Consider the following 24,273-nt stretch of genomic DNA (forward strand, 5'->3'; position numbering starts at 1 on the left):
GAGAAGACAAAAAATGAGTAGAAAATTTAACGAGAGGGGATTGAAAGAAGAAATGGGGGGAGGGGAATTTAAGCTACAACTACAGTATGTAGAGAAAAAAATACAGAACAGATGGAAAACAGAGGAAAAAAGATATTGATTCAGATTCACTGTAGTGAATTTCATCGCAAGCTAATTTGTTGGCTAAAGGCTGATACAGTCGAACAAATGTTCACCTTACCTTTGGATCTGGTTGCTCTGTTTTATGTAGCTCTTAATCAAATGGTGGCGTAATAAACACAAGAAGAGACGGTTTTATATATTTATATATATAAAATGCAATCACTTTATGCGTCCTAAGCTTAATGTTCTGCATGCAGCGCTTTGCTGTCCAAACACTGTTGAAACCATAACTGAGACCAAATTTAGCCTGTAGTGTGGATTTCCAGGAGACATTCAATCTCAGGACAAACCAGGTATAGATTATCCAAAACAACACAAACCATTAATGGAAACTCTTCATCAGTGGAATCACAAGAGTTAAATACAGGATACACTTGTTTCAAAATTTTCCTCCCAAAAAATTTCAACTAAATACACTCAGGTTGCAATGTGTCGAAATAAGGCAAAACACATTAGTTTTCTCGCCAGTTGGACTTCATTTGTTCATTTTATTCTGTCTGGATTTAAAAATCCTTCCATCAAAAGTGAATTAAAACCTCTGGAGAACCAAGAGACCAGCAGCACACATTTCTAACAGCTGGGTGTTTTTATGAGTTCATCCTCCAGGAAGGGAAAACAGTGTGTTATAAAGAGACATCAGGTGCAGAAGCAGCAGGAAACGTGGAGACAACACACACCTACGAATTCCCAGAGATGAGCTTGACTCTCGTGAACGTGAACTAAAGCTTTTAAGAGAACAAACAGGCTGCTCAGACTCACCGTCCTCCCTGCACTCCTCGGGTGGTTTCGCTTTCTTCGCTAGCCGCGGATCGAGCCACGATGTAGTTTTGGTGTTGTGACTGGAGGTGAGGTGCAGATGAAGGTAATAGAGGGTGGGGAAAAAAAGTGCAAACAGAGGTCAGAGAGTGACTGACAGAGAGCATTAAAAAAAAAAGAGTGCAAAAAATAACACTAATGTCCTACATGTGGTGTTACTGAAGAAAGACGAGGGGATATCTGAGGTAAACCGAATGCCTATTAATCCACTAATTAGCCTCCAGCTACTAATTAGCAAGGGTAAAAGGAGTGTTACTTCAACAGGATAGACACACACACACACACACACACGTAAACTTTTGCAATTTTCACTGTGTGTGCGCATTTGTCTGATTAGCAGTACTAAGCCACATTAATTATTCAGGAGAAGAGGCCAGAGCTATAAAATTTACACACAGACATACATAAACCATGACTTTAAAGTGGGTGCATTACATTAGGTTTATTTTTAACAATTTTATTTTATCTACACTGGGTGTACCATCCAGATCTTATAACATAATGTTAGAAAGCTATGTTTTACCACTACAGACACTTTGGCAGCTTTACCATGCCTAGAAAGCAAGATTTTTGACCAAAAGTTAACACTGCATGATACTGAGAAATTTAATAATATTTATGTTCAAGTTTTCATGGAGATAGTAGAGTGGCTTGGAGATGTTAGATGCCAACACTTCCAATAACAAGTTCTCTGCTTCACTCCCACTCAATAATGGTTAAGGCTTTTGGTTTAGAAAAACATACACTAATATCTTTTTGGGAATTACCTTGTTGGTGCTAAAATACCAATTTATGTTACACACACTATTTCATCTGTATTTTTCAGAGTCTCAACCAAATAAATTGGAAGAAACTGAATATCTGTGGTAAAGTTTCTTAAAGTGATCATGTTCATCATGTGATCATGTGCCGTTTAATGTCGGCGTGATCTATGGGTCACAGCTAAGTGGCTTATCAAACACAAACACATTCCTCTCAAAATAGCCAGGCACTGGAGTGAAAATAAACAGCTAAAGTTCAGAGAAAAACTTTAAAAGACTTTCAGAAAACCTGCAGAGTTACAAGATTACTATTACATCTCCTTTGAATTCTGCGGATAGGCTGAAAATGTATGTTGTTGATTATTAAGGCACATATTTATCATGTTTCAGTGTCAAACAAAATCTATAAACATTAAAAGTCTTGGATCAAAACTGAATTTTCAAAGCAGAAAAGTATTCTAAGAACATTTTGAGTACAGTATATATGTACAATGATGTGACATCTAGATCTGCAGCATCAACTGGACTATTGTGGTAAATAAGATGTGGACTGTTCCATGAAAATTACCTTTTTAATTGGAATACACAGCACATAATTCTCTGGATATATAGTTTGGTTAACCTGAATGAGTCCTCGCAACATTTTGAAAGCTAAATAATTGGAGCACAAATTGATGTGGATGAAAGGGAGACCTTTACAAACAGCTGGTGTGTAAAATATGAATATCTGTGTCTGAGTAACAATATGGAACGAAAACATAAATTACATCAATATGAAAATTGCCAGAACTGCAACAGAGAGCTTTTAAATTCCTCCTCAGGGTTCCGGTTTAACTCCAAGTTACTGCTAGCAAAAAACATTTATTTTGACTTCCTCCTCCTCACTTCAACTGTGTGGAAAAATACAGTTGAAACCAGATATTTACATACAAACACTGATTAAAAGGACATTTTCTCTCACTGTCTTAAGTGAAATCAGACCAAATTTTTCTTGTTTTAGATCACTTATAGCTACCTAAATTTGAGCCTCCAAATAACTCAAATGTTAATTGGAGCCATTGACATCATCATATGGGCTTTCCCTCATTGTTTAAAGAGACAGCAATCATTCAGTATTTAAAGTTCTGAATTCATAAAGTTACAAAGAAAATCCCTAAAAAAAAATGTCATAAATTTTTCTGGCATTTAGGGAATATAAATATTTTTGGTAATTCTAAATTACCTAAAGCAAGAGACATTTGGTCTGATTTAATTTCAGACAGTAAGAAAAAAAATGTGTCTTTTTATGTAAATATTAAATTTAAACTGTATTTTTTCTACATGTTCTTCTCTCTGTAGATGTCTTTTTACTAGGTCACAAAATTACAAAAACTTGAAACTTTAGAAGAAAAATTGCACTACAATATAGGTACAGTGAAAAACATCACATAATTTTAAGCCATGAAAACAAAAATGTGACGTACTCTATAAAGTAAACTTCCCCCTTCTCTGTGTAAGCCATCTCCCAGTTGTCAGGCAGAGGACCGAGCTCTTCTTCATCTACATCAGGGACTTTGGAGGGGGATTTGGAGGGAGACTTTGGGGCCTCCTCTCCTTCAGTCGGAGGCTCGGATGATGCTGGGGCCTGGCTGGACCCTTCAGCTGCAACCTCCCCAGAGGCATCTGTGCTCTTGTCCTCATGTTCACTGGACTCTGGAGCACAAAAACAGACTTATTCTCACACACACACATGCAGACGCGAGGGCGCACTACACACTTGGTGTGTGATGAGTCAGAGCAGAGCCACCGGAGAACTGTGAAGCCCCAGGAGACAGAGGCAGCCAGGGAGGGAGGGCAGCGTCTAAGAACAATCAGCATGAGCAGGAAAAAAAGCATAGGAATGTCAGAAACTGAGAAAACGGGAAAGACAGAAACTATAGGGGTCACAGACTGAGTCACAAACACAAGGAGAGGTCATCAAAGGAGAGAGAAAAGTTGGTGGAATGATGAGAAACCCACTGTTTGGATTGGAAATACTGAAAAGTGTTACTTTACAATAATCCCGACTTTTTTTGTCACAAATGTTTCAGATTATAAAACTAATCATAATATCAGACAAAGACGACATGAGTAAATAAAAATGTAGTTTGCTGATCTAAACTAGCCTGACCCTTGGTGAATTATAAGTAAGTGCCTCTAAATCAAACTTGATTGTGGTACGTCATAGATTGTGAAGCAACAAATAAGCTCCAGGTGATGTTTTTTCTGAAATTATTGTGTTAGTTTTACACCCGATGTAACAAAACGTTCAAAAAGTGACTTTTTTTCCTTGTCAATTCATAAAAAAAGGTTTTAGGATCATCAAAATGTGTTTTGGAAAATATGTGACCGGCCTTTGTGTTCAACAGTGGTTATCATCTTTAAATTATCTCATGGATAATATTTGTGCCCAGTCTCTGATAGACTGTGATAGATGAACAATGTTTCTTGAATTTTTTTATTTATTTTTTTCATTTGTTGTGTTTTGAGCCTACTTTATGTTATCAGGCAAGTTCAATTTAAATGTGTGGCTAGTAAAAGTGAATAGAATAAATTTGATTAATGACATTTCATATATGATTTTAAAAGATGGGTAATTATATTCTCCCATTGGCTTTTTGTATTTACTCAAATTACTTTGACAACATGACAAAAACAACAATTTTGTAACAGGGAAAATACGTTTTATAGCCTTGTTCCTTAATGTAAAAAACCCTTTTCACATCAAATACTGTGATTTTTTTTTACAGCTTATGGGTGCAAAATAACAAATACACGAAGAGAAAATGTAAACATGGAATGCTTTCACAAGGGACAACAAAGACAGATGGAGAAAAGAGAAGGATGAGTGGGGGCAGCAAAGACAGGTCCACAGGGACAAAGTAATAAAAAAATATAAAAAAATCAGGAGGTTGGGAAAAGTGAGGAGGAGAGAAACAGAGGGACGTTTGGTATTAAAAGCAACAAGGACAAAAGCCAGTGGCAGAGAGACAACAAGAGAGACGGAGGAATGAGAGGACAGAAAGACGGGAGCCAAAGCCTTTATGAGACTCCAGCCAGTGACTAAAAATGGAGACATTACGCTGCCCTTGTTCCTTCTGTTACATAAGGTTTACTGTTAACCTTTGCAGTTCACACTCATGTCAGCAGAGTCTGTTAACATTTGTTACAACTGCTCAGGGTGCAGTTTGTCGGAGCTGCTGATTGAGCTGCAGACGTGACACCGGGCTGCAGGAAGGAAGATTGTCGCTTTTTACCTTAGGGGACAGTAAGAAGGATAGGTAACAACTGCAATAACAACTGGCTTGTTGCTCCGGTTCGATTCAATCATACCAGTGGGACAAAACTAAAAGGCAGCCAGAAATCCAAACCAGGAAAAATAAAATGTCTTCACGATCACAGCTGTTCTAAAACACAACATGGTTTATGTTGTAAGATTTTGGAAAAGATGTTGGATAAAAACCTCCAAACTGTTGAATTTGCGATGCTTTGTAAAAGTATTTATAAACCATGAACTTTATCACATTTTGTCATCTGAAAACCTCAACCTTGAATGCGTTTTGTTGGAATTTTATGCGCTGAATCAAAGCAGTACTTAAAGATGAAGTGGAAGGAAGAAGATTAAAAATTCTATAGACATAAAACTTTGAAAAATGTGACTTATATGTATTCGGCCTCCAGGGTCAATAAATGATCAAGTTAATTTAGTGATGGACTTTGGGACAAAACTCCAAAACCAAACCAAAAATACTTTAACAACCTCTACCAGGTTTTATTTGAAGATTATCCTGTATTTTGCTCTAACTATCTTCCTTTCAACTTTGATTAGGTCTGTTTTTTCTTATCTGATCAGATCATCATCTTCCCAGTGTTTGCTTTGTTTACTACACTGCAAAACATTTGAACCACATTTAGTTGTGTCTAACTGTCTTCTACACTTTAAGCCAAATAAACTGACTTAAAGTTTGATTTTGAACCTTAATATGTGACTTAACAATAACTTACAGAAGTTGCATTCACCTTTAATTAATTTTGTCAAACTTCCAAGAGTTGAATAAACTAGAGTTTTTAGGTTAGCACTTGAAAAAACTGACAGAAGAAAGAGAGGAGTGGGAACTATTTCCCAGAATGCTAAGCGGCATGTTTCTGTATTCTGAGATGGAAGCGTGTTACGTTGGTCTGACTCCTGTGTTATTAAGGCAAAATGTTCATTTTAATGCTTGAAGATAATGTTCTGTTCACTCTAAATGTTTTTGATCAGAATTCATTGTAATGTTTAATAAAATGTATTATTAAATCAGAAATTTTCATTATGCTACTTGAAACAAAAATTTAAATGATTCTAAAGTAAAATAAATAATTATTTTAACTTGGTATTGTGAGCAAAAATAATAGAGAAATGTGTGCTTTTTAACGAGGTCAGGGAAGTTTTTTTTCTTGCATATGGTGAAATAATTATTTGGTTTCAATCACAGCAGTAAGTCAAAACTCACAATTTAAGATTAATGAACTTACAAAACAATGTTTAGACAACTTGATTTTTGTAAAATAAACTTCATGAACTCTTAATTTCTGAGTTAAAACAATTTTCTTGTTGACACCATTTCCAGATGAGGAACTGAGCAGTGCTCTGTGAGATGTTAGCTTAGCATGTTGTTGTAGAACCTAACCATGTTCTCCAAAACTTTCTTCCAAATCAGCACAAACTGATGCTTGGTTTTTATGATGCTGTTTGTTCACTAACTAGCAAACTTCACAGAACGGCTGAATTAATACTAAAATAAAAATGTACACTAATTAATTCTGTAGGGAACTGATAGAAGGGGTGAAAACAAAAAGCACCCCACACCTTTCAGATTTTTATTAGTAAATAATTTTGAAAGTCTTGCATGATTTTCCTTCTCCGTAGTATGCATTACTCTGTCTTGGGAAAAACAGAGTATGAGGTTTTACAACACAGTGTCTTCCTGCAGTGATCGTACCCGGTGTGATGGCCACTCCGTTGCCGTTGACAACTGGGCTCTCCTCTTCCTCCTCCTCGGGCGGCTCCAGGCTGGCGCGCTGCTCCATGTTGCTGACCGACTGATTCCTCTTTCTCTTGCCCTGGGCGCTCGGCCGGGCTCCGGGAAGCAGAGCCTCACTCACATTCAGAGGAGGGGCTGCCGGGGACGGCTCCGCTGGAGGTTTCGGTGTCCCGTAGAAGTTATCTAAGGGCAGAGACCTACTGGGTTAGAGGTCTGAATGTAGGAGCACAGAATGGAACAATGTCAGGTGATGTAATGTCGGCATGGAGGGCTTAGTGACAATATGATTGCCTTTCAAATCAGCTATATAGATAGAGTGGGGAGCAGATAACTGGCCTGAAAAACTGCCTGTTAACTAATTTAACTAAACATTAGCATGAATCAATGTTGTGCATCTGCAGGCTCAGGTTGCAAGAAGAAGCAACCATTAGTGGCCATATCTGGCAGATACAGTCTGGCAACTATGACTCTCTTAAAAACACTTAAAAACAACAACAGATTTTATTACGGTAATAAAAAATAAAATAAAAATAAAAAACCCAGAAAAGACAAAAACAAAATCCAACCTCCAATATGAAAGTCAGAATCGTCGCTTTACTTTCTGGACAATCAAAGAATAAAATTTTATACATAAATGTCTGAGCAGCTCAGTGGTGAAAAAGCAGAGCAGCCTCTCCAGGTATTAATTTACTCCTGAGTGAAATTTACTCAACACCTGGCATTCTGCTGCAGTATAATCTTACAGAAAGGATACAAACTGTAAGCTTTTGGCACCCACTAACAGAGGCTTGTTGCTTTTGTTCCACACTCCAATCTTCCTTTCACAAATTTCCAAGAGATTACCCTCTTACTGTGAATTTTCAGGTTTCAGACCTCCTTTAGACTTCCTTCCCATCATGCTCTTGGTTTTATTTTACTGCTTTGTCAGTGGAATTGATTGGTGCAGCTTTGAAGAGGAGATTTTTAATAAAAAGCAGCCAATTTAGAAAAGCATTTTACATTTAATATGCATTTGAGTTTTGTTTTAGTGGATAGACTTACACTCGAGTGGTACAAAGCGTTATTTTCAAAAGTACTACTGGGTTAAATACAACTTTTGCATCACTGCTGAGCCAAGTTATCTGATTCAGTAGTTTGCAGCCTCTTAAAGCCCTAACCAGCTGTCTGCTCCTCTTAATTAATCTCACTTTTCCTCAGCTGCAACTGTTACTCTGGACAGAATTAGCAAAGCGTGCCTGGAGAGCGATTATTACAGTGTTAGAAGGAGGGACAGCATGAAAATTGAAGTTGGGGTGCATGTTGCTAAATGTAATTGGCATCCTTAACAGCAGGAAAAGCCTTTAAGAGGTTAAGGGAGAGTTCAGTTTCACCAAAAGATGCAGACTTCAAAACACTGACAGTCAATTTTAAAAAATTATTCATACCTCTAGTACATTTAAATTTGACTGACATGTTTATTCTAACTTAATATTAATGTTTTAACATCTTCCGCTGAGTCTAGACTTTAATCTAAAGATTAGGGTGATTAGGGATTAGGGTTCCAACCTCAAAACTTGAAGTCAAACCCTCCTCAGTAATCATAGGTAGGTTTTGATTGCTCTGAATAATTTTCACTTAACAAAATGTAAATATGATGCAAATTACTGAATGATTTCCTATCACACACAAACTATTTAGTTAAATAAAAAATAACTATTAATTGATATTCCCAAAGGATGCGAATATATTCAGGTTGCACTGCATGTTTCCAAGGATATACGACATTTTCCAGCATTGTGCATCAGGATTCAACATTCCTACTTTGGTCCAATGAAAGCTCCTCTAAAACCTCTAATAGCAGCAGGTCTCTGTGCACTTTGAAAAAGAGTAACAACCATCTTAAATGTTTTCACTTGTGAATAATCTTTCTGCGAAACAAAGGACTTCACATTTTTCAGAACAGGGATTGTAGCCCTTCTCATATTGATGGACAGTAAACAATTGCTTCTGTAACACAACTACTGATAGATTTTCTCATTTAAATTGTTTTAGCACACACCTGTAGGTTACAGATCAACACACTGTCAAGGCTCTTGCTACTGCTTTTATATAGGTGGTTAAACTTGTCTGCCTGCTGTTTTCCCTCTTGAGTTCTGAGGATCAAGCAAGGATTTGTTTTCCTGTGACTGCATATTGTTTTATTCAATATGAAATTATATATGTTCATCTTATTTATGCAAACAGTATGTGTCTTGATGCAATAAATGGTTCAAAGGCAGCATTCAGTTTATGTGTGGGCTGTTATAGTAGCTCTTGTTCTCCACTTGTTGATTTTGTTTGCAAAAACCCCACAGCACCTAATTTTCTAACTTAAATTCACAAGTGTGCCACAGAAAAATTTAACACCTGCTCTTACTTTTAAGTTCTTATTGCTATAAAGTGTTCTGTTGTGAATCTTGTGTGTAGATTCTGCTAAAAGTCTCTCACATGTAGACAACCACAGATTACTGACCTTGCTAAAGTCTCAACCCATCGAAAGACCCAGAAGCGTTGAGACATCACAACAACTCTCAGCTCAGGAGAAAAAGACTTTATATTTTGTCTTTTTATCCACAAATCCAAGCCTTGCAGGGGGCAGAATAAATGTGATTTTAGTTTACTGCTGAATTCAAAACCTGCTTTATTCTTCAGTTTATCAAAAAGAAATGTTACTGCTCAAGGAGAACAGAACAGAACAAGTGATATTTCTTCCTTGTTAATACACATAGCTGAACAAATAAATCAGGTTTTCAAATATTTGACCAATGAAAAAAGTTTGATGAATATGTTTTATAAGGGTTTTAATGGTTTATTTAAGTATTTTTCAAACCTTTTAAGCTTCTAACAACTACCACCTTCAATGGTTCAAAATCACAGATATTATGACATAATAACAAAAACCGCCAAATAGGCTGGTCAATTATATTTCTTAAACAATTCATGCATAATTATGATTAAAAGAAATATGTCATCGTCACTCATTTTCACTCTAAGATTTCAAATGAATATTTCTTTGATGTTATGTTTGAAAATGTTAGAAAGACAATGTCATGCTGACTTAAGATGATTTTCATTTAAATGCATCGAGTCTCATTTAATATACACAATAGACATACAGCATTCTGGATATCCCACTGTTTTCAGATTGTGTATGTAATGTTTATGTCATTTTGGACTTGCAATGCAGGAAAATATGTTAATCATAAATAATAATCTATGGTTCTGACACTGAAAAAAGTAAATTTTTAATATGTTTTCTACATCCATATTGCAAATTTTGTGCACAAGTTCACCAAAAATAAGAGTAAATAGGGTTGTGGTACGTTAATGACGATTATCTGTGTTTCCTTTGTCTCTTTTTCTTTAAATAAACTTAACAAGGCATTAAGCTAAATAGGTTTAAAAGCAAAACGTTAACATCAAAATGCAAATGTAGCATCATGTGTCTGCTATTGCTTACTGCTACAGGACTCCACATGGAAACACTGACAATTCCTGAAGGTATGTACAAAGAAAAGTTTAATTTCACAAGTCACACACAGGTAGATGACTCCAAGACTTGTAGAATTAAGCAATAAATTTGACCAGTCTGACAACAGGAAGTGAGCTGAAAGATCTCAAAAAGCAAACGATCATAACAAGACCTAAAGAGCTTAAAGAGCAGATGACAAAAAGTCTGGAGAGTTACAAATCACTGATCAACAGTGAGAACCATTTTCCACAAATAAAAGATTAGCAAACAACCTATAGAAACATACAAAAATCGTTCCAAAAGTTCTTCAATGACTCATCTCTATACAGTATATGGGTGTGTGTGTGTGTGTGTGTGTGTGTGTGTAACAGGGTTTTATTTTAACATTATATATGTGAAGTTTATTTATTCTTTGAATTTATTTTTGTTTAGTCAACAGGTTGCGTCTCCAGACATTTATTGGTGTTTTATGTTCTGTTGTGCTGCTCTTGGCAGTTGGTGGTCACCATAGTAACCGGTAACTGACAGCTCCTCCCCATTTTCTGTTGCTGTCTCCAACAGTGTCATGTACTAGGATCAGCTCTGGGTTTTCTTTACAAGTACTATATTTTAACATACACATTTAACAACATACAGTGTTTCATGAGTAACTTTGTTTTTTTACAAATGTTAACTGCTGGCTGTTGCTAACTGCTATTAACTGCCAAACTGCTCATCGGGAGCTGCTGTTGCTTTGTAGTTTGTTTAGGGTAATTTATTATATTTTATCTAACGTATAGGGGCAGAAGCTGCTGGACTGATGTTAACCACCAACTTGACTTTCTCTTTTTTTGGAATAAATACAATGAACCTGAATGTGTCTGTCGTGAAGTTAACCTACCTGAGACAAACACATATGGGTTACACATAAATATCTTCATATAAAAAAAACATAATTTCAAGACTTTTTTTGGCAAAAAATTTAGTTTTGAGGATTTGTAACATCCAGATGTGACAAAAAAGCTAAATTAGAATAAATCTGCTAATCAACAAACACTTCCAAACACTGTTGAATGAATGTATACCATAGGATAAGCACAGTAAAGAAGAGACAATGATATAAAGACATTCAGCCATTTTACTGCAGGTCAAAGTATTAACACAGTTGCTTGTGACAGAGTAGCTTGTCGGTAGGAGCCAAAATGTCTTGCTTCATAATCCCTTTTTTGTAATCCTTCAAAGCAAAGGGTTGGTCACAAAGAGGAAACACAAGTTGTTTTTACTCATTAGCCTCAGTCAAGAGACACAGTCTGTAAACTTGTAGAGGAATCTAAATTGGTTTTCACCAGGAATGGTGCTTCGGAGGAAGATGAAGGAGGTTGGAGAGGCAGTTACTGGGTTTATTCTCACACGAGCTCAGTCTGACATTACTGACGTTTTTGTACTTTGGACTTAGGATTTTACATCTCTATTAAGCCATGTCAAAAGGTTCAGGGATGCAGCACTTCAGAAAAATGAAGTCAAGAATCTATGGCCAAAGAAGAAGCAGAGACGATAGCACGAAGCGTCAAAAAAAATAACAAAAAGGGGATCAGCGTTAATGCTCCAGAAGGATCATAGAAGAGGCTTCCATTTTGTCAGTAAGCACATTTACCTCAGTGCTCTCAAGGCAAATCAGCACGCCCTGTCGAAAATGTAAATGTAAGCGCACAGGCTCAGGTAAACAAAGACTGGAGGATGACAGAGAAAAAGCATCGAGAACCCACCTGTGAAAGCTCAAAGCCAACCAAAAGAGAGGCTTCAGAGAACATAAAGCAGACTGAGGCAAGTTTATTCCAGTTCCTCCTGAAGAGCCTCAGCAGGTTCAAAGGAAAGCGCTCACCTGATATTGACTGAGACATCTACCGGCATCTTTTGACTCATCTCAAATGGTTGCGTGTATAGCACGTATAATTGTTACAAATTTTAAGACTTTACGTCAGTGTCTGGTTTCTCTCATTTATTTTTCAGACATGAAAAAGAATGTAAGAGAGATTTTTTTATTATTTCAGACAAGCTTTGAAAAATAACTTTCAATTATATTCCATTTTGTGTTTGAATTGGACATTATTGGTTTTTAAATTAAGCAGCAGAATAATGTTGTAATCTAAAATACTGGTTATTATAACAGCTTCAAAATGATTGCAGCTTAGCAATTCAGCTTCCTAGTAAACAACTTCCTGGGGGCACATCTACCCAAATCTGAAATGACTTCTATAATTTTGCATATTTTGTGATTTTGTAAAACTGAGACAGCCAGCACCAGTTTGTTTGTGTTGTTCACTGGAGATTTTGGATCTGGGGACAGAACCTGCTTATCTGTAATCGCTGAACATTTTAACGTTGAGGCAGTTTTAATTCAAACTGATTTTGTAAACTTTGAAAGGCTTTGTGATGTAACTTTAAAAAAAATACCAGCAAGGATCAAAGGTGAGGTTATCTTTGAGGAAAAGATGGCAGTTTGTGCAATTATTTCTCACAAAACTCATGGAACACCAGAGCATAAAATGTCTGGATTTTGCAATAATACCTGGTCAAAATGTTTGATAAAAATAAAGATCAGACAGTGCAGGTCGAAAGTTTCCATACCCTCATCCAAAGCCCCAATCTGATTGTTTTAATGGTGCGTTTGAAGCATTATTTACTTTTCTTGTAAATAGTCTGTTATTGTTTTTCATGCACATATTTACATGCAATTTTCTACCTTTGTGTGAATATGCATGCTCCCACCGACATCTGACTTGCTGCTGCCACTCCAGAATCTCCCCACAGTGGGACAATAAAAGGATGCCATAATATTCTGTTCTATGCTAATTTCTAATTTAATGAGAATATTTTCTGAATTGCGTAGAGAAAATATAACCCACCCATTTCAGCAGTCTGCAACCTGTGGCTTTTTAGGGCCTGAATTGTGGCTCTTAATACCTCCGGGCCTGATTGCAATAAAACTTAACAGTGCCTTCGTAACAATGTTAGGATCGTGTTGGGTACCCCAACAGGACAATGGCTCAGGCATCCTTCCTATTAAAATAAATTATGGAGAAAGCAGGAAAACCAATCAATATGAACTGTACTATTTCTGATAAAAGATAAGAGGGCTTTCCCTGGCAAAACTAGATTTCTGCTTTTTCTTTTATGTCAGACCAGGTAGCATGACTTTTGCCTGTGTTCCTTTTTCTCCTTAATAGAGGAAATATACCACTGTTTGTAGTTTTAAATCCAACAGAAAATTAAAGAATTACATAATATAGAGCATCACAGTGCAAGCCTTTTGTTGATCTCTCTATAGACCATAACATTGTGAGTGTTCTTTGATGCATTTAAAAAATGGGAGTAAAATCAAATTGTTCTGTATTTTACTCTCCTATACCCAACCAGAGCTGATTGGTTAGGAGATATTCTGGCCTTTCACAGATTTATTGGTGCATCGCTGGAAGCCTGATAACGGCTAGAAACTTTCTGTGGCTTCTCTGAAAGTTGTTCAATGACTTTAAAAAGGTCAAACCTGTGCACCCAGTTCTTGTTTTTAAAACTCATCATAGGTTCTATAATCATTCCATTCTGCAAATATAATCAGACCAAACACACCAATAAAAGTCCAAAATTTCTATAAAATCATTATTTGATTTCACTCTCAACTTTTACAGACACGTCCTTGTTTTTATTTTCTTACCTTAAATCCTCCACCCTCTATTTCTCCCTTTTCCTAATTCAATCTGAATCCCAAAATGAGTTGCAGCACCTCCAGTGCAGCCATCCAGAAACAGACAGCCTCCCCCAACAGGCACAACTAAGCTCTCTGTTGAGGGGAAACGTACTCTGTAGCCCCACTGAAAAAAATAATGGAAGAGGCAAACGACTGTGATGTGAACATGTGTAGAAGGGAAGGCACACACGACCACACCAATGACTGTAACCTCTTCACATGCACATTTACACGCAACATTTATGTGAGCGTGCTCGGCCGTGGTCGCTGTTAAAATCTCTTCTGGGCAAATGAACCAGCTAATCCTCCATCTGTGGATGTTTCCCTGACAGTAGCAAAGCAGAGATGCACAGACTTGAGATGACATGCAACTGGTATTGCTTCAGCTAACACACACACACATGTTCTCAACAATGACTGAAAACTATGAAACTGAAGCCTCAGTGTGTTTACTGAAGCTGCGTACAAGAGCATCACCTGACACATCTGATCAATCAAGTAAAGATGCAGTAGCACGAGCGTTCGGAACGAGAGAAACGGCTCGACTGGCACATGAGTTCCTCCAAATAAACACCTGTGCTTGTCTCCTCGGTGCTCACCTTCATAGGTTCCACTCTCTAACAGGGCTCCACTTTGCTCCAATTCCATAAAACGCTCCACGCTCACGAAATTGTAGTCCACCCCTGGCACTTCCCCCTCCTTAGGCTGCCTGGTGGTACCTGCAGAACGAGAGGAAGAGAAAACAGAGTCAGAGGGGTCATTACAGCCAAATAGGACACTTGAGAAGAAAAGGCAGGAAGGCAGGGGAAAGAGCCAAGAGGAAAGGAAAAAATAAGAAGAAGGGGGCTGAACAGGAAAAGACGGCAGATTTGAGGCTACAAAGTGTACGGGAGGAAGTGGGAGGGGAAAGGAAATGGAAGTGAAGAGGCTGATTGAAGAGAGTCATCGCCTCCGATCGCCAAAGATCCATTCACAAGATTCTGACGGGGCGACAGTCAGAGACGAGTAGTGAGGAGCAGCAAACAGCAAAGCAGTCACTCAGTCCCTAAAAGCCAATCTGGTGCCACTTTAGTAATATGACTAAATCAATATGGCAGTTTTGCCAGGCATAAGTCAAGGACTTATGGCCCCCCACCCCCTCCAATGCACTGCACACAATGCTGCACCGATTGGATTGTTGTATAAGCAACAGGGAATGCAGAAGCTCCACATTACCATGCTGCAATTAAGGGTCTTCCTCTGTCAGTGCTCTGGAGTTCTTCATCAGTGCAGCAGTGTTAGGTTTGTGTGTAACGGCAGCGATGGGAGTTTTGAGTTTAATGAGGTGGTGTGTTTGTGTCACTGCCGAGTGGACTTTCACTCAGGCCCAGTGAAATCTGCTGGTGTTTATCCCTGATCTCCATCAATCCTGCCAGAAAACAGGCCTGGCAAAGTAAAAGGAAGTCTAGGTTATTTTCACCATGCAGCAGGGGTGGAAGGTATGGAGTATGGTCCAAAACCCAATATTGACCCAATATTGGGTCCTGCAGCACTTCTACTAACAGGATCAATTTAAGCACATGCTATACAATAACCGATATAGGCATATTGCATATCTATGTAATGGGAAAAAGCTAATCTAAATGATAACAAAACTTTCTACCTCAACAACACCCAGCTCAAACACTAAGCATAAAAAAAACCATAATTAGGCGCTAATTAGATGCTAGCAACTCACACCTGGTAAAACGCAGCAACAACAGTGCAACAAGGTCCTGCCCACACAAACTACCAATCAGATTAAAATCCAGACTCTGCTGTTTCCAACAATACCAGAATCACCATGCTATGTGCAAAACTCACTGAACCAGCAGCCAAAGAAATAAAAGAAACTGCTAATTTCGTAGCTTTCACGAAGCTAAAAACATAAATTCAGTCCGACCTTTGCTGTTTCGTGGTCATAATTTATGTTAGAGTAAATATTTCCACTCAGGTATTGTAATCCATTGTCCTTGTGTCACACTGATGTGATTTCTCACTATTTTCAACTTTTCTGTCTCCATGGATACCGCCTATATACTCAAACCACTTCCTTTGTTGGCGAACAGCTGGAGTTTTCCGGTCATTTACGCAAATACGTTTTAGCTTGTTTTGATTGGTGAATGGTGTTGCTATGGGGTTTTGTAAACTCGCTGATCCTATTGGCTGTTAGATGTTTCAATCACACAAATCAACCAATGGGCTGCAGAAAATCTGCCCCGTAGGTTTGGTTTTCTGACTAAATGGACCTTACCAAGTGGCCGCTTTTCATTGGCTGATGCCCATTCTACGTGGTCACGTGCGTGGCCGTCTCACAAACACACTTAGCTTCCCGTTAGCGAAGTACAACATAATGGCAGAACTGATACAACTTCTACACCTTGAAGCCTGTCTGCTACACAGTCTTACGTTAGCTAAACAGATCAATATGCAATGTGTCTGTATCTGACATACACTAAAGATTTTATTTTAGCAGAAAAGGCTTTGGACTAAACTGTTACTCATGTTAGCCACGTTAGCACCAAGTACAGCTAGTCAATCAACCATTGCTGTGTTCAGGGAAGCGCTGATTAATAATCGAGAAATAAATATCAAGCCTGGAAACTTGATATCGTAAGGGACTGAATGTTATGTTTTTAACGTAATCTTTGCTCGTCTTGCTGGGCGCAGGCGGTTGCCACGGTAACAGGTGTGCTTAAACTACAGAGAGAGAGAGAGTAAAAAGGTAGGAGTGGTTTTGAGTTGATCACCTGTTCGGGTTATTTTACCTTTGTTTACCTTTGCTGTGGCGCATTACAGCCGCTGTAGTTTCTATACATTGGACTAATTACCTCGTTGTTTGTGAGTTTACTTCATTCACAACAAACATCAAATAGAACAAATATATTTCATAAAATTTTAACAAACAAATGGCATCTACCGTGGTAAATATGTGAAATTAAATTAATTATATCCCAACTTCAGAAGATTTGCCTTTACCTTTACAGAGCTCTTTGGTTCCTCCTATCAGTCTGTAGCTTCTCATATTGACGTCATCAAACCAAATTTCAGATCTACCATAACTGACTGACACCTGCTGGCCTCAGGTTTGCAACCAGCTTGTGACTGAGAAACCAGTAACCTCCTCCCAGATGATGAGCTGAACTTGTTAGTTCCTCTGTCCATTGTAGAAGCTGATATATTGTGAAAATCCATTAGAAATGATGCACTAATGGAGTCATGTTTACATAGAAACAACTGGCCGCCAGGCTTTGTTTGTGAGACTTGCGGTCACGTGGGTCGGTTGTGGGCGGAGCTTGGTAAGGTCAATTCTTTCATAACCAGAGCGCCCAGGGCTGTGCTTTTTAGTAGTAATTCATTCTTATATAGTTTTCAAAAAATCACTATTTTTAATTGCAAATAATATTTATAGCAAGATATAGGTTGGGGAAAAAAATAAATAAAAAAGAGAAATTTGTAATTGAACACATGGTGCCAAATTGTCCAAAAATGGCACATTTGGAATGTTCGACTGGAATTTTATCAACCAATACCTTTCTAAAACGTCTATGCTTCATTTTTTTTTTGAATGAAATTTGGTCCAGTAAATGGTCAGAACCTGTATTGTGACCTGCTAGAGGTTCTGGGTTTCCTCTGCATGCTTTTAAGGAAAATCCACATTACGTAATGTATTTTATTAGAATTTATTAATATTATTTTATTTTGTATTTTTTCACTGTGTGCCATATGTATTTGTTCTTTCTCAGTAATACAAATGTTGATTTTTAGACCTCTAGTATTCTCTGGAATATTACTTTTATTTTGATACCTGATCCAGTCAAATACACCTTGTAGTTCCTGAGATATATGGTATTATTTTTGGGGGATGTCTTTTTCGAGAACTGTCCAAAAAATATACAAGAAAGAGGCTCTGGTACCAAGAGTTTTATCATAATATTTTGTAGTACTGTTGTGATAACAATTAAAATGACGATCAGAACTATTTACTGCTTCTTTTCTTAGGTTTAAAAGAGGCTACGACTGCATGTCACAGCAATAACAGCCTCACAAACACAAATAATGCTAAACATTCCTATTTGTAAGATAGGAATGGTGTCATTAGGACACCAGTCACATAAAAAATGTATTTAATCATTATCATGTTTTCAAATTTATTGATGCGTCCATTAAACTAACAGTGAAAAAATTTGCAAAGCTAACAGTCCCAACAATAAGCACAGTTTTTTAAAACATTGATTGCAAATTATCATGACAACAATGAATCTAAATTCTTATAATGGCAATAAATTTATCACCATAAATGATAAACTGTACAATACATACCCATTCCTACCATGTAGTGACACCTCAGGTAGACGTCAAAGCTTTATTTGTGCAGGAATGAGGTCAGGGGTGTAAACTGGCTTCCTGGTAGGAAAGCAGAACTGTGATGAAGATTAGAGCAGCAGGTGACGGATGTGTTGCGGACCCGCATATGGCGCTCACACATATGCACATTAACTCTCCCTAGAGTGTGATATCTTAATCATTAGATCGCTATTGATCGTCTGTCACCACTTCGCTCCTGTGGTGGGTCCACCCAACATTCCCAACAGTATTCTTGTCACTGCTGGGAGCGAGGATGGGAGCTTATGCACATAACGAGAAAGCAGGGAATGCACAGAAATCAGATACTGAGAGTTTCTTTCGTGAGCAGTGATGCGAAAAAGTGTTTATCACACTTAAATGTAAAACAAAGCTTTGATATCAGACTAAGACAGTCTAGGTTAATGCAAAAAGCAGCTTCAGAACGATGGTTTGCATTTATTCAGAGAAATGAATCTAACGATTCCCCTTCTTAAATCATAAAATAAATATAAGTTTATTAGCCATACAATGCCTAAACAAGACAAACAACCTAACAACAAAAATAATAAAATCTTTAGAATTTAAATTAAAACTGAAGATAACCAGAGGAAATATTTTTGTAGTAATTTTGAAGAGGTTTGTGTTTTCATTACTTTCCTGCTAATCTGGATTATTAGCAACATCTAAATGCTTCAGCCAGAAACTGTCACCTAACACTGATATAAAATATACATTGAATCAATAAATAATAATCACATTATATTCAGTTATCCATGTCTTCTAAATATAGATGTCTTTCTTTTCCTTTCTGTTTAGAAACTTTGTGTAGACTCTAAATGTTGTAATAAAACCAAAACCTGACAGGAAATAACTTATTATTCACTGTGTGAGAAGTATTGATTTATTTTTGTGACAATCCTTTAGGCTGCATTTAACATTTTTTATATTGAATTGCATTATATCACGAGGTATAATAAATATCTTCCCCACCCCCACGAGTTGACTCATTTGTCCTCTGACTCAGTCAGTGCAAACGCTTCACATGAAATGTTTCACAAAAATAGAGCCCATCGAAAAGCCTATTTTATCATAATTACACTGTATATTAAGCTACGTCTATAACATTAATTTTGTTTGAGTAATTTTTCAGCCTGGTTTTAAAAACATAAACTTGCTGACCTGTTTTCCTACACAATAAATATCTATGTTAAGATATTCTGCAGGTATTTGCGATGAGTTCCACTCTGTGCGCTGAGCACTAGGTCAAACTAATAAAACCAAAATCTCAGAAAGCAGCAGCCAAGCATGTGTGGCTCTGAATACTGCAGCAGCTCAGATCGGCTCAGCCAGGCGGGGCTGGTCGCCTTCCAGTGGGTACAGCTATTGATCTGTAAGATCAGAATGAAATTATTCTCCAGCCCACACCAGAGTAGGCAGAGCCTGCAGGAATACTGATGACCTGCTGATGGCCTTCTCCCACAGCTTCCTTTGCTGGACACACCGGCTGAACACAGGCAGGGGGGAAAGCGTCTCGTTAGATGTGAGCTGGGATTATTGATCCACATCCAGAGTTTGATATAAGCAGATAGGCCGACTCTTCCTCTTTTCCCCCTCCTTTCCTTTGGTTTAGCACATTACCTGGTTTTCTGCTTTACTACTTGCTCTTAATAGTCTCCACTGCTTATGGTAAATACCGACAAAGTAAATCTTTGCATAAAACAGAAAAATCCATACTGTGTCTCTTCTGCTCTGGTTGCCACCTTTCTGTCTTTATCTTGCCAATTTTCTTTCCGAGACAAAACAAGGAGGACAGAAATGGTCAAATAAAATCTATAACTCATAGGACACTGGTGGACAAAGGCAGGACATTTCTTCGAGTGACTTTACAGAAATGTCCAGTGTTGCAGTTGTGTTCAAAATAGTAGATGTGAGTAGGGCTCACATAGTAGACGTAAAGCCTACTCACATAGTGCATGTGAGGCCTACTCACATCTACTACTTATTGTTTACTGAAACAATAAATCAAATAATCAATTAATCAAATGATAAATTAAAAGAAACTCAACTATTTTCACTGGCTTGATTTATCGTTTTTCTCTTTTCTCTCTCTTTTTACCAAACATTAAATGATAAAAGTCTTCAGTCTGGTGCTTTGGTCTCAACTACCCCTTTTTTTGAAAGATAAATTTGTTTACACAGACTTTATAATTAATTTTATTTGTTGTTTCTGTTGTTTTCTTTATTTATTTAGGATATTTCAAATATCTTACAATGTTCATTAGAATTTAAAGTTTATTGATCCTTGACAATGTGTTCTTGCATTAATATGCCATTATTACTGTTATATTGCTTGAAAATGGTCTCAAAACAACAATATTATTGTTTAACACAATAGGTTCTGGGGAAATTTATTGTCCAGCAAAATTTGTTATCGTGACAGGCTTAGATGTGAGTGTAAAGTTGGTACAACTGCAGTTAAAAATTCTTCTAAAGGTTTTATTTCCATACATGCGAATGCATTCTAGGCTATTTCCTTTATAAATTCAAACATTTAAAGTAGAAACTAAATGTCTGTGGGGACATGCAGTCAACCAGTTTCTGGTGCCTCTGCTTGAATTGACCTCTGAGTTCTCTGCACTTCCTGGTTTTCACTCAGAAACAGAATTATTTTTAATTTCAATCTGAGGATTGGGCTGACCACAACAATCTGGCTGCATTTGAACCAAGATGCTGCTTTCTTAGCGGTATGCTTGGGATTGTTGTCGTGCTGCAGCTCTTCCTTTGGTATAAGGTGAGATGATCTCTTCATGTTTCTGGTGAGAGATAATCACAGAAATATCCCCATACCATAACACCTGCATCTCCTCGTGTAAATTCAGTTTTTAGGGTTTGGCTTAAAAGTTATGAAGATCTAAACATAACAATCTTGCCTTCATTAGGTCATAAAATATTTCTTTATGCTGAACGTTTTTATTCATAGAGAAAACTCTCAGTGCTCTTACATTTGTCATAATCAACAAATGGTCACACATTCTTACAGGAATACACAGATTGTCAGGTAAGTGTATGTTTACTGTTAAGTTTTTTTATAGAATTTTTTTTTTTACATGTTTCTGGTTTTGGTTTAAATTTTTAAGTATTTAAGATCATTTTAGGAATGCAGCATATCATTTTCTGCCATTTATAAGTTTTCTTTTCACTAACTAGGTTTTTAATCTGAGGATGCAGCTTTTGATGAATGTGTAAAATGACACATTGTACTGGGATTTTGTGAGAGAAATGCACCATAACCAGCATGTACAACATCTGCTGTCTTCCTTCCTGAATTGGGTCGCCTTCTTTGACTACTGCTTGTTTCAAATGATGAATAATCTTCCTCACAGAATGCCACGCTGTTTTTATTTTGAACATATTTTAATTAATTTTTAATCAGAATCAGTGGGAATTAAGTCATGACTGTTAGACCAGTTTTCTATTCTTCTAATAGACCTACAAGTAAATTATTTCTCAGGTAGACAAATAATTTCTACCAAAAACAGAAGCTGATCTGGTTAGAGATGCTGGACTGGTATTATTTTATACATGACTGCAAATAGCTTTATGCAAAAATGATGCAGTAATTATTAATGGGCACAACAAGCTGCACAAGCAGATTTTTAAAAAAGACAGAAGGCTGCACAGACAAGAAAGTGATGCCCTCCTGGAGGCAAAAGCAGTTCTGCTGTTAACTATTGATTGGATGTCATGATCTTACTAATAAAGGGATAAAACAGGCTGCAGGCCAAAAAAGGTGTTTGCTTTGCAATCAGACAGCGTGGCCAAACCTCTCAGAGGTGAGTAGGAGTCTAAGAGGAGCAGAGATTTATGGCTTAAATGCTTTAAATATATAATAGCAATGAAAAGCTTCAAAGCTGCCACTTTAGAGGATGAAGACTTTCGCTGGTCCAAACCATGACAACTAGCTACTATAAAACATTTTCACATGGGGGAGGGCAGCTGTGTGTGCGTGTGTGTGTGTGAACGAGAGAGAGAGCGATTACTTAGAAACACAACAAGGAAAGTCCATTTAGGAGTAAAGCTGAAGTAGCTGATGCACTGAAATAACTCAACTGGGTGTCAAATGATAAGAGGACAAAGACCTTTACTGAATAATGGACTGGCAGAGAAAAACAAAAGAGGCACCAGCAGACATGGAGACATCGAGGAAGAAGCTTGATTGGTTAACCTTGCAGTCTGCAAAGGTGCTTGAGAATGTACACATGTATTCATACGCATATTTATATAATTACACAGGAAGTCACCGAGAGGGAGAAGCAGAGCGGCAGCGACTGGGAGCTAAAAATAGCTCTATCGATGGGCTGATTATCATAATAAAGGGGTGGGGGAAAAGGCGGTCCAATAATACAGTCTCAGCACGAGTACGTGTGGGAACAAAGAAGTGGCTCTTTTATATTAAAAGTTAATACTTTAATCTATACACACAGAGCTACTGACATAATTATGTCCTCTAGAGCCTTGAGAATCACTGTTAGAAAAAAAAGTCCCTTTGTGTAAAACATTTGCGGGACGGATACGTGGGGCGACTGTACAGTAATTGGAGTGTGTAACAAACTCTAATGAATAAAACTGGATGCGGTCGGTCCCTAGTCGGGCTTCTAGCTCAGTCTCTCACGGCATCTCATCCATCACCGGCATCAGGCTGTCCTGGGAGTTCACTGGATTTATTACAAAGTCTATTGTAACACCAAAATCCAACAGCGACTAAAAATACTCTCCAAGAGGTGAACAGGTGTGCCGCTCTTTCACAATAATCCCCAGGTGGGCTCAGAAGAGGATTTTATACATGAAGGTACACATACGTATTAGCGCACGTCTGCTGTGTGTAATGAGCGTCAAGCGAAATGTCGCAGCAGCAAACAGACTGTCTGTTTGGATGTCTGTTCAGCTGAATCGGCACAGGCTGCTTTTTGTTTCTCCTCTTTAACCTTGCTCGATTCAAAGTCTGCGAACCAGTAAACAAAAACCACTCCTAGATTCCTCTGGGTCTCTAATCCAATCGGCCTTAAATGCATCGAGGATTGAACTGTATAACCCTTAAAGCTGCAGGCCAAACTCTTCTGTAGAGTCTGTCAAACTCACTTTGGGTACAGCTTAGAGTAAAATACATTTGCTTAAAAATATGTTTTAATTGTGTTGCATCAGAAAAATTGCAGACAGTGAATGTTTCCTTTCACTTGTGTCTTTCTCTGCAGGCCCTGAAAACTGTAGTTACCAACCGAGTGTTAAAAGAATCCTAATTTGCAAATGAAGTATAAATGCCCATGTCTACCCTAAAATCTTTAGCAAAGGTAATTGGAAATAAGGAAGGTTTTTCTAACAAAAACAAAGAATCAAACAGAAGGAGAATACTCGGTCTTTAAAACTGTGAGCTTGTTTACCAGGAATCTTTTTCATGGCATAGCAAGCAGCAGAGTAACAACAGCAGAGAAGAGGACAGACAGTCTCCCTGTCTCTCTCTCTCTCTGTCTGTCTAATTGTCTTGCTGTTTTAAATTGGCCTCCTCTTGTTTCCAATTTACCTCATTTCTCTTCCCATCCATTTGTCCCGTGTTGGTGTTCTCTGTCCCCATTACTCCCGTTCTCTGTCCTTTTTAATCCACTCTCCTGTTTCCCTCATTATGCTCTCATCTTCCTCTCTCTTGCTCTCTTTCTTCCATGAGGCTCATCCCGTCTTTCCTCCATCCCAGCTGGCAGATGTGAGGCATGACAGCAGGTCTGCAGAGAAGGTATGATCGAGCTCACATACTGACATCCTTATTTACACTACAAAGTCCGGGTTGCAGATGCAGCGGTGCGACATGGCAACACTCCGACGACGACATGTCACCACTGCCTGGGAAACAGACTCGCCATG

At 37.8% G+C, this 24,273-nt stretch overlaps 1 protein-coding gene across 11 annotated transcripts in view; it reads right to left on the bottom strand.

The window, feature by feature from the left end:
* The window catches only part of magi2b (membrane associated guanylate kinase, WW and PDZ domain containing 2b), a 108,618-nt gene that overhangs the window by 44,780 nt on the left and 39,565 nt on the right, over nt 1–24,273 (bottom strand). For all 11 annotated transcript variants that reach the window (XM_028000402.1, XM_028000419.1, XM_028000428.1 and 8 more), the window contains exons 3-6: nt 14,595–14,714; nt 6,740–6,964; nt 3,203–3,431; nt 922–1,001 (exon numbers count right to left, since the gene is read on the bottom strand). In XM_028000402.1, the coding sequence (XP_027856203.1) occupies nt 922–1,001; nt 3,203–3,431; nt 6,740–6,964; nt 14,595–14,714 (654 nt within the window). The remainder of the gene's footprint in view (nt 1–921; nt 1,002–3,202; nt 3,432–6,739; nt 6,965–14,594; nt 14,715–24,273) is intronic.

Source organism: Xiphophorus couchianus, chromosome 2 (assembly GCF_001444195.1).
Source record: "Xiphophorus couchianus chromosome 2, X_couchianus-1.0, whole genome shotgun sequence".
Lineage (NCBI taxonomy): Eukaryota > Metazoa > Chordata > Actinopteri > Cyprinodontiformes > Poeciliidae > Xiphophorus > Xiphophorus couchianus.